At 37.0% G+C, this 12,278-nt stretch overlaps 1 protein-coding gene across 1 annotated transcript in view; it reads left to right on the top strand.

The window, feature by feature from the left end:
* The window catches only part of LOC101742971 (uncharacterized), a 29,121-nt gene extending 17,093 nt beyond the window's left edge, over positions 1-12,028 (top strand). The window contains exons 15-17 of the mRNA XM_038019916.2: positions 244-360; positions 9,895-9,985; positions 10,132-12,028. Coding sequence (XP_037875844.1) covers positions 244-360; positions 9,895-9,985; positions 10,132-10,304 — 381 coding nt within the window. The 3' untranslated portion in view covers positions 10,305-12,028. The remainder of the gene's footprint in view (positions 1-243; positions 361-9,894; positions 9,986-10,131) is intronic.
* The last annotated feature ends 250 nt before the right edge of the window (positions 12,029-12,278 follow it).

Raw genomic sequence — 12,278 nt, 5'->3', positions numbered from 1 at the left:
GATTTTGTGTCATCTCTACAACGCTTTTATAGTCGATACGACATCCCTAGATTTATCGGGAACATTCTGGGCAAGTCGAGTAGCTTCGATGCGTGCTTCTGCTATCTGACAATAGATGGCGTTGTACGTCTCGAGCTTTCTCGACGATACAAGTTCCTTTGATATTCGTATTCGGCGATAGATGTTGTTACTCTTGGCGGAGTAACAATATTTAAAATGAATATCTTTTTATTTCTTACCAAGTTCGATGAGGAGTCGGAGCTGGACGAAGGGAAGCAGCGTATCATGAGGCCGGAGTACATGGACGAGGAGGTGCCCTCGGACGCCGACAGCAGATCCGATGAAGGCAGCCTGTATGATGTAAGGGTTTTGCGTATTGTACTAGACCAGTCAAATTTCTTACTGGTGGTAGGACCTCTTGTGAGTCCGCGCGGGTAGGTACCACCACCCCGCCTATTTCTGCCGTGAAGCAGTAATGCGTTTCGACTTGAAGGGTGGGGCAGCCGTTGTAACTATACTGAGATGCTAGAACTTATATCTCAAGGTGGGTGGCGTATTTACGTTGTAGATGTCTATGGGCTCCAGTAACCACTTAACACCAGGTGGACTGTGAGCTCATCCACCCACCTAAGCAATAAAAAAAAATGTGAAGTTAATATTTAAAAAGTTCATTAAAAAAAAATTGCTTATCTTATATCTTTAAACGAGCAGTCTATACTAATATATAAATCTCCAGTGGTTTTTACGGATGTTCCGTTATAACTACTGAACCGTGCATCCGATTGACTTGAAACTTGGTATCCATGTAGAAAATACATGTACTTAATGGATAGGCTAATATTTATATGAGTGTTGGACTCCCTACACCAGTTGCGGGGGCGTTAATGATGAGAATCTTTGTGGGGTTGAGAAATAATAATGTTAATATTAAACGCCCAGCGAAGAGGTCGGGTACAGCTAGTATAGTATATAAATATATATAATATAATATAATCTGAATCTCGGAAACGGCTCCAACGATTTTCATAAAATTTAGTATACAGAGGATTTCGGGGGCGATAAATCGATCTAGCTACGATTTATTTTCAAAAAAATGTTGTTTTATTCGTGTTTGCACTAATCAACTTTATCGATAATTTTGATTTTTTTCTTAAATAACCAGTTCATATTTTTTTTATTATTCTGTCCGTAAGATCGAAAAAATATTTTATTAGTCTAGTCAACAAGTTCAAAAACGTGTTAAATAGACATAAAGCTCCTAAAAATATGTACGATAGCTCATTGGATGCGGAATGATGTCTACAAAAATGTTTTTTAAGGGCTTATTAGCACATAAAAAATTGCGATTGTTATAAACAAAATAAGATTTAAAAAAAAAGGAATTTGGTTTTTCCTTAATTATTTCTAAAATAATGATATTTAAGGAATTTTGAAAAAAGATCCTGAAAGAGGAGGAAATTTCCAATAAAAAAGTCCCAACTCCCGGAATTCTATCTCTATTATTTATAAAAAAAAATTAACGCTGAAAATAGCGCTCCGCGCGGTCGTTACGGCATAGGCGCGCCGTCTAAAAAGCCCGTATATAACCTAAAATATTTTTTTTATAGTATTAAATAACAATTTAAAAATTTGAATAAATTATGGTGTAATCTAAACACTTGAACGAAAAAAACCTCGGTGAAAAAAAAATTTTATATCGATTTTTCAAAAATTTACACCATTGTTAATTAACTAACTTTTTTCCAATCTCTGTTTTTATAAAATTACGGTATAAAAGTTACAATAATTCATCTATAAATTTTTCACTTCGTGGAGCTCTTATCATTTAAGTACTTAATAAAGTTAAGCAAAAAAAATTTTTTAATCTTTATTATTTTGATAATTATAATTTTTTTTAATTAACAAAAAATTAAATTTCTAAAAAATGTTATGAAAAATTGTTTTTTTTCGTAATATCTTAATATTGCTGTTTTTGCATCTATAGGTATTTATTAACACTTAAAAAAAAATTTACGCTGTTTGTTAAGAAATTGTTTATAAATAAATAGACTATTTTGGGATTTAAAAAAAAAAAAAATTACCGTCTTATTGTATAGGTGAAATAAAGATTTAAAACAAAAAAAAAAATTCTTAAATAAATGTTTTAATTGTTTAAAATCGTTTTTTTCATATTTCAATTGTTTAAATAATTAGTTAAGAAATTATTTTTTTCTTAAAAATCATCATTGACTCTTTTCAGCGGATTAACAAAGAAATACATTTTTTTATAAATAATTTCATTGTTTATTAACTTAACAATTTGTTTTAAAAAATTAATATTAATCGTTATATTTTTTTTCGAAAACTACAAAAAATTACAAATCCAACCATACATAACAAAATATAGAAATTTTTTTTTTGTATTTTTTACACATTTTTAGATATTAAATGATAATGAAATTACAGCCATTACATAATTTGTCAAGTTATAAATTGTTATAACTTTTAAACTATAAGAGATACGGTAAAGGACACTCAGGTCATTTTTATAAAGTTTAGTCGTCTTAGGTTGTGATATAAAGTCTTTGCAAACACAAAAGTACACAAAGAAAGTTTTTATTTAAGACGAACACAAATATAAAGAAAGAAGGAGAAAGTAACAAGAAACAGATAGTCCAAGCAACACAAGCAGTACACGAAACAAAAAGCAAAAATTATAAAAGGGCGTAGAACATAAAAGATATACGGGATGCGCGCTCGCAAGTCAGATTTCGACTGGTGGCGGTGGATCGGTAAAAATGCGACCGATGTACTAGCGAAATATATCGCCGCCGCTATACTGCAGTTATCGCCTGACTTTGCTTGTGAATATTATTTTGTTTAGTGTAAATAATGTTTTGTATGATTGTGTGATAAATGAATGTTTTGATATAAAATAAAGTATGTAGTGTTGTTGTGTAGTGTAATTATAATAAAATATTATAAAATAAATAAATACATGTGAGTCACCCACATCACTCCCCTCCGGAGACCGTGCCTACGGGCGATAATAATCAGGAAAGTGTACTCTCCTGCCTGATCGTGTTGTTCTTACTGGGAGGTGTTGGTGTGGTGGAGTGGGTGGTGTATCTGGTGTATCTGGTGCAGTGGGTGGTGTATCTGGTGGAGATGTGTGACTTAAGGTCGTGCCGGTGTCATTGCATAGTATATATGCCGGCTTAAGGCGATCTATACTTACCGTCACAGCTTTGTTTTTGACAAGAATAGAAAAATATTTATCGCCTCTTTTAAGTACTTCGTGTGGTCCTGTATGGACCTCCTCCTGTGAGGAGGGACTGGGCGTATCTTCTCTGCAAAGGACCTCATACGAGCTAAGAAGTCGGTAACGTCGGTAGTGTGGTGTGTGATATTATGGCCGAAGAATTCACCCGGGAGGCGAAGAGGCTCACCGTACACCAGCTCTGCCGATGACGTTTGGAGTTCTTCCTTGAAAGCAGTCCTAATACCGAGAAGGACGAGTGGCAAGGTCTCAGTCCAGTTTGCGTCTACGTGGCAAGTTATCGCAGCTTTCAGCTGCCGGTGAAAACGTTCAACCAAACCGTTGCACTGTGGATGATATGCTGTTGTTCTACGGTGATCAAAGCCGATGGACTTGGACAACCGTAAAAATAAATCCGACTCGAATTGTCTGCCGCGGTCGGTGACAACCTCGACAGGACAACCGTATCGGGACACCCAACATGAAATGAATGCTGTGGCCACTGTTTTGGCGGTGATGTCGGTTAGAGGTACAGCTTCTGCCCATCGCGTAAAGCGATCGACGGCTGTAAGGCAGTACCGATAATCACCTGCTGGCGGTAGGGGTCCGATCAAGTCTAGGTGGACATGTTTGAATCGTGCTGAAGGTAGGTCATGCCTGCCCACAGGGGCGGTGACGTGTCTTGTGACCTTCGAGCGCTGGCAATTCAAACATGCCTTAGACCATTCACGGCAATTTTTCCGCATTAGTGGCCAAACGAATCGTTGTGCAACGAGTTTGGCTGAAGCGTTGGGACCGGGGTGGCTGAGTGAATGAAGGCACTGAAATACCTTCTGACGCATCTCTCGTGGGACGAACGGCCTGGGCATCTGCGTACTGACGTCGCAGTACAAAACAGCTTGACTTCCAGGGACGCTCATCTTAGTCAGGCGTAAAGAGGTTCCACCCGATAAATGTTCTGCCAGCTCCGGATCTGTGGTTTGTAGCTTGGCCATTTCTTCCAAGTCCACAGGCATCTGCAGTTCACAGATGCGAGACAAGGTGTCAGCGACAAGGTTGTCTTTGCCCGAAACAAACCTTATGTCCATGGTGAACTGAGAGATGAAGTCCAGATGTCTGTACTGACGCGGCGAACAGTTATGCTTCGGCTGCTGAAATGCGTAACATAAAGGTTTGTGGTCAGTATGCACAGTAAAGTTTGTTGCTTCAAGCATATGCCGAAAGTATTTTATGCTCTCATAAATGGCGAGAAGCTCTCGGTCGTACGGCGAGTATTTTGACTGCGAGGGGCTCAATTTTCGAGAGAAAAATGCTAACGGCTGCCAATCTCCACCTTTAAGTTGCTGGAGTACTCCACCTATTGCAGAGTCCGAAGCGTCTGTCACGAGACTCAACTTTGCTTGAGTATCGGGATGGGCTAGGAGAGCTGCATTGCATAGGCTGGTTTTGCAATCTTGGAAGGCTTGCAATGACTTTCCCTCGATAGCGACGGGTTGCGCACCTTTAACGGAACCAACTAGCAATGCGTTGAGAGGCGCTTGTATCTGGGCAGCGTTAGGTAGAAATCGGCGATAAAAATTTATCATGCCCAAAAATCGCCGGAGTTCTCTGACGGTTTTTGGGACAGGAAAATTTGAGATAGCCTCGACCTTGCTTACCAGAGGCTTGGTACCCTTCTCGGAGATTTGGTAGCCCAAAAACGTGACTTCTGGGACGCCGAAGACACATTTGGTAGTATTAACCAAAACGCCATACTCTTTCATGCGTGTGAAGAGTTGGTGCAAGTGGTCTTCGTGCTCCTGGGCTGACCTGCTAAAAATTAAAAAATCGTCGATATAAGGAAATGTAAAATCCAGTCCACGCGTCATCTCGTCAGCGAATCTTTGAAAAGTTTGCGCGGCATTGCGCAGCCCGAACGTCATATACGGAAATTCGAATAATCCGAAAGGTGTTGTGATCGCTGTCTTTAAAATGTCGTCCTTAGCTACTGGTATCTGATTATAAGCTTTTTGTAAATCGACAACAGAGAAAATTGTGCATCCGGACAAACAATGTGAAAAGTCATGTATATGACGAATAGGATATTTGTCGGGTATGGTTCGTGCATTCAATGACCTGTAGTCGCCACATGGACGCCAGCCGTCGTCTTTTTTTTTCGACACCAGATGCAGTGGTGATGCCCAAGGACTGCAGGAAGGGCGTGCCGTGCCGTTACGTAGCATGGCATCGAACTCCTGCTTGGCAATTCTTAATTTATCTGGGGCGAGACGACGGGGCGGCAGCGATACAGGTGGACCTGGTGTGGTGATGATGTGGTGTGTCGTGTGATGTCTGACGATACCCGGAGTACCAGCGGGGCGAGTTATTTCCGGATATTGTGCTAAAATATTGTGATACCTACCACTACCACCAGTTGGAATTTTTACACTCGTGACAAGACAATTATTTTTACATATAGATGTTACAAACTTAAGATTGGTTAAAGTATCAATAAGTTGTTGGTTGCTGATGTCAACAATAAGGTTGTAATGAGAAAGAAAATCAACACCAATAATAGCCATTGTGACATCAGCAACAACAAAGCGCCATGGAAAGTCACGACGTAAACCTAAATTAAGATTAAGTTCGATATATCCATAAGTATCTATCACTGAACCATTCGCGGCACTGAGTTGAAAAGAAGTTTTATAACGACGCTCTCGAAGTGCGGACACTGGGTAGACACAAATATCACTACCGGTATCAATAAGAAATTGATTTTTTGTTTTACTGTCCGTGATGAAGAGGCGACCCGTGGTGTTGCGGCAGTCTTGTGTCGCCATCAGCGACTGTCCGGACTGTTGACTGTTTTCCGACGCCTTGTAGTCGCACGGCTGGACACATCTGACGGCTTTGGTACCATATTTGAAGTGATACCAACATATGGGGTGCTGTCTGTAGTTAGACTGTGACCGGCGGCGAGATGAAGATCTGCTGCGCTGTTGCTTTGTCGGTCTCCGTTGTCCTCTGCTTGGGTGATGGTTGACTTGCGCGGCTAGTGCGCTCACATGCTTTGTCAGCTCCGCTACTTGTCGTGTTAACTCGTCGATATTTGTAGACGTGGTAGCGCTTGCTACCTGCGGTACCGGGGTCGCGATGTCATTGACCCGGTCGGCAAGTTCCGCCAGTGCGTCGAGAGACAACGATGGCTGTGAAGCGATGATTGGCTGCAATCCAGTGGGTAGACGGCTTGTCCAAATTGTTTTGACGAAGTCCTCGGGTATTCCGGGGCCAGCGAGATGTTGCAGGTGCCGTAGGAATTGTGAAGGCTTGCGGCTTCCGAGCTGTTCGTGCATGAGCAACTGCTTCACCTTATTCTCCTGCGACACTGACAGTCTCTTGATGAGCTCATCTTTAAGTCGATTGTAGTCAGGTGGGCCGGTAAGAATGTCTTCAACTTCGGCCGCATACTGCCTGTCTAAGTTACTCAGGATGTGGTAAAATTTGGACGCATCATCCGTAATACGCATTACTGCAAACTGTGCTTCAATTTGAGCGAACCATATAGCTGGTTTTTCTGGCCAAAAAGGTGGGATACGTAAATGTGAGGGTGGCGACGAAAAAGTTGTTAAGTCTGTCGCTACGACCGGAGACGCCATTTTACCGTGTCGCCGTGGCCGCGTGTTAACTTGCGATTTAACTGTATCACTTCCACTCGAACTGGACATCTCTTGAATGTGTTCTCCGGGGTCACTAGTTTAGTCGTCTTGGGTTGTGATATAAAGTCTTTGCAAACACAAAAGGGCACAACCAAAGTTTTTATTTAAGACGAACACAAATATAAAGAAAGAAGGAGAAAGTAACAAGAAACAGATAGTCCAAGCAACACAAGCAGTACACGAAACAAAAAGCAAAAATTATAAAAGGGCGTAGAACATAAAAGATATACGGGATGCGCGCTCGCAAGTCAGATTTCGACTGGTGGCGGTGGATCGGTAAAAATGCGACCGATGTACTAGCGAAATATATCGCCGCCGCTATACTGCAGTTATCGCCTGACTTTGCTTGTGAATATTATTTTGTTTAGTGTAAATAATGTTTTGTATGATTGTGTGATAAATGAATGTTTTGATATAAAATAAAGTATGTAGTGTTGTTGTGTAGTGTAATTATAATAAAATATTATAAAATAAATAAATACATGTGAGTCACCCACATAAAGGATTTATTTATCTTTAAAATAAATTCAAAATCGATCCTGTAACTATTGTTTATCAGTTGTTATAAGCATTTGATAAATAAATGAAAACTGATCGATAGCAGAATGTAAATGAGGTAAGTATAAATTAAAACTAGTATATTATTTAAACAAAATTATATATTTCTATGATTTATACGTAATTAGAAAGATATTTTATCATAGAACAAAAAAGTTTTTGGGTCCGTAGCTGTATCTATATTATTCAACAAATTATAAGCTATGAAATTTAAAAAAATATCAAAAAAATCTTAAATTTTTATAAACAAATGCTTATAACTGATAAACAATAGTTACAGGATCGATTTTGAATTTATTTTAAAGATAAATAAATCCTTTATAAAAATGACCTGAGTGTCCTTTACCGTATCTCTTATAGTTTAAAAGTTATAACAATTTATAGCTTGACAAATTATGTAACGGCTGTAATTTCATTATCATATAATATCTAAAAATGCTGTAAAAAATACAATTTTTTTTTTTCTATATTTTGTTATGTATGGTTGTTTTTGTCATTTTTTGTAGTCTTCGAAAAAAAATATAACGATTAATATTAATTTTTTATAACAAATTGTTAAGTTAATAAACACTGAAATTATTTATAAAAAAATGTATTTCTTTGTTAATCCGCTGAAAAGAGTCAATGATGATTTTTAAGAAAAAAATAATTTCTTAACTAATTATTTAAACAATTGAAATATGAAAAAAACGATTTTAAACAATTAAAACATTTATTTAAGAATTTTTTTTTTTTATATCTTTATTTCACCTATACAATAAGACGGTAATTTTTTTTTTTTTAAATCCCTAAATAGTCTATTTATTTATAAACAATTTCTTAACAAACAGCGTAAAAATTTTTTTTTAAATGGTAATTAATACCTATATATGCAAAAACAGCAATATTAAGATATTACGAAAAAAAACTATTTTTTATAACATTTTTTAGAAATTTAATTTTTTGTTAATTAAAAAAAATATAATTATCAAAATACAAAAACAATTTTATCTCTCATCAACCGAATAATCATGGTTCTATACTCTTCGCATATACGAGTGTTACTGTGTTACTTATAATATTTGCTATGTGTATGTGCTATAATTCTCATGTTGTATTTGTTATTTTAGTTATGTGTTATTTGTTCTACACACACTTATCACTTTTTATTATTATTCTCATTATCCTCTCGCAGGTCTGCTGGAAGAGATTTCTCAAAGAAATAAGCAGTGCCTTTGTACATAATTTTCCTATTACTCTGTACTGTGTCTTGTTTTCTGTGTGTACATAAATAAATAAATAAATAAATAAAAATAATAAAGATTAAAAAATTTTTTTTGCTTAACTTTATTAAGTACTTAAATGATAAGAGCTCCACGAAGTGAAAAATTTATAGATGAATTATTGTAACTTTTATACCGTAATTTATAAAAACAGAGATTGGAAAAAAGTTAGTTAATTAACAATGGTGTAAATGTTTGAAAAATCGATATAAATATTTTTTTTCACCGAGGTTTTTTTCGTTCAAGTGTTTAGATTACACCATAATTTATTCAAATTTTTAAATTGTTATTTAATACTATAAAAAAAATATTTTAGGTTATATACGGGCTTTTTAGACGGCGCGCCTATGCCGTAACGACCGCGCGGAGCGCTATTTTCAGCGTTAATTTTTTTTTATAAATAATAGAGATAGAATTCCGGGAGTTGGGACTTTTTTATTGGAAATTTCCTCCTCTTTCAGGATCTTTTTTCAAAATTCCTTAAATATCATTATTTTAGAAATAATTAAGGAAAAACCAAATTCCTTTTTTTTTAAATCTTATTTTGTTTATAACAATCGCAATTTTTTATGTGCTAATAAGCCCTTAAAAAACATTTTTGTAGACATCATTCCGCATCCAATGAGCTATCGTACATATTTTTAGGAGCTTTATGTCTATTTAACACGTTTTTGAACTTGTTGACTAGACTATATTAATATTTCATCATTTTATCAATATGTAATTCGTATTTAAATATAATTTCTAAAAAACAGAACTTATCAAAAAAAATATACCGGTCATCTGCTAGTTCTTACATAAGCGTAGAAAATTAAAATTATTATTGCATTATTCATAATTGTATGTATACTTATGTATGTATATGTGTGTGTATCTATGTATATATACTTCAATTAATTGATACGCCGCGTGTAATTGGTTTCCAAGCGATTCTTTTCCACCTGATGGTTGTCTGGAAGACATCGATCTTAGCGATAAGATCGTCAATTTTACTTTTTTTTGTATTTATTATTCTCTCTCTCTCTCTTTCCCTCTCTCCCCCTAACACCCCCATCCCCCTTCCAGTCTCTAAAAAAGGCAACAATAATCATAGTTATTGAGTATCTAGTAATGTTTTATTTGTTGAACCTCATTGCAGGAGTTGCCCTCGTCGGACTCTGAAGACATGGACGACTGGTTCAGTCTGGACCTGAGGACGGAGCGCGCGCCGGACTACCTGCCGCTGCTCGGTACGTACGCGCTGACTACCCTCAGGCAGGAACGCATTACTGCTTCACGGCGGAAATAGGCCGGGTGGTAGTACCTACCCGCGCGGACTCACAAGAGGTCCTACCCAACAGTAAACTAACAACGTTTAACACTTACCTATCCCCAGGTCCAAAGGCGCGCGAACTCCTCCTGGAAGAGAAGAGGCGAGTGTCGGCCCGCGTGAACACCCTCCGACAGAGTCTCAGCACTCTAACTGAGAACAGCAGGAAGAAGGCGGAGCTGGTCAGGTCCGCTACGATGGCGCTCGCCGAAATAGACGACGTCCTCAGAGCGACTTGAAGAAAATAAAATAGAGCTTAACAAAAACAAAAACAAAAAAAACAACACCCTGTATACTGCCTAAAAGGTCGATGACCTCTGAAAGGTCGATGACCTCTAGCTACCAAGTCCTGCCGTAGATAATAAATGGAAATGAATTTTTGTGTTTGTCTGTTTGTGATGTTTCGGGGAGGGCTTTTAGATGGGTGGACGAGCTTTCAGCCCGCCTAGTGTTAAGTGGTTACCGGAGCCCTGCACCCCCTTCCAAGCGCATTACTGCTTCGCGGCATAAATAGGCAAGGCGGTGGTACCTACCCGTACGGACTTACAAGACGTCCTACCACCAGTGGGTCCTACCACCACCCTGTTTTCCGAGCGCTATGACATGTTCTTCTTCAAACGAGGCTTGCGGAGAGTACTTTATGGTAGGCAGCGGCTTGGCTCTGCCCCTGGCATTGCTGACGTCCATGGTCGACGGTGACCACTTACCATCAGGTGGGCCGTACGCTCGTCTGCCTACAAAGGCAATAAATAAATAAAAAGTAAAAAAGGTCCAGTAAATCCGGGATAGGAGTTTCTGCTGATGCTTCGCGGCGTAGTCAAATACACCCGGATATCATGTTCTTGTCGAGGGTGAGGAGTTGTAGAAAGCTCGGGCCAAGGATGAACCATGATGCCGTTAAAATTACATCTTAATATCTCTGGAATACGTAATTGGATTAAGACCAAACACAATATGTCATCGTTGTCAAACCAAAATCTACTATGTGCATGCACTTTTTGAGATTTTTCATTTTTGATCTTTTCGTTTAGTTCACAGCCCTATCTATATCTAACGTATAAAAAAAAACTGTTATGTGTCTATAGATTTAATATTAATACGCTTTTATTAGCTTCATACGTATGTTAGTATGTAACGGAATCTTTGAACACAATTTTGACCCCCTTCACAACGTTGGATTAACTCGAAGTTTGGTATACTTATTAAGGACCGATGAGAATTAAATATTTAAAAAAATATTGAAAATAATTGAAATTCAACAAAAAAATAAATAATAGTTTCAAAAAAAACTAACAAAATACGCTTTTATAGAAAATCCAACTAAAAAGTAGAAAATAAATTTTAATAAATTTGAATTAAAAATAATGTAAGAAAAAATGATTTTATTGTAAAAAAAGGGTGGGGTGCATGGTATCAGTAGTTATAAATATTTTATGAACAGATATGAGTAGAAGGGTTATTTTGATAATATCCTGAAAAGCACCCCACGCCCTTTTTTTACAATAAAATCATTTTTTCTTACACTATTTTTAATTCAAATTTATTAAAATTTATTTTCTTATTTTTTTAGTTGGATTTTCTATAAAACCGTATTTTGTTAGTTTTTTTAAACTATTATTTATTTATAGCTTTCATTTGATATTATAGTTCTTCAAAATTGATCAAAATTTTATACGAAAATGTTTTTTTTACTCGTTAATTCAAAATAGAGTTTTTGCACTTAGCAGATTTTGGTTTGACAGCGACTATGTTATGAAATAAATAATATTATTATTATTATTTGAGAACTTGCACGCGCCAATTATGTTAGAAAAATGTGTATGTAAATATATAGTTTTTTTTGTTGACTGAGTACCTCAAAAAAATTATACTAGAAATGAGATTCATTTTTTTTTTGTTATAATTCACAGCAGTGCTTATGGAATAAAATAAAAATAATAAAAAATACATACTTTTGTAAAAATATGTTTTTCTTTTGAAAAATTGCTCTGACAACGGTAGGCAGCGGCTCGTCTGTGCCCCGGCGTTGCTGATGTCCATGGGCGACAATAACCATTCACTATCAGGTGGGTCGTGTGGCTCGTATTTCGATATTTTTTTATTGCTTAGATGGGTGAACGAGTTCACAGCTTGACGTCACACATCACCTCAACATTAGATAGATCATCGAAACAAGTTGTAGCGGAGGACTTCCTTCACCGCTTCAAATTGTC

This window comes from Bombyx mori, chromosome 24 (genome assembly GCF_030269925.1).
Source record: "Bombyx mori chromosome 24, ASM3026992v2".
Classification (NCBI taxonomy): Eukaryota; Metazoa; Arthropoda; class Insecta; order Lepidoptera; family Bombycidae; genus Bombyx; species Bombyx mori.
Note: the sequence above shows the minus strand (reverse complement) of the source record. Positions and strands in the feature narration are given on the sequence as shown.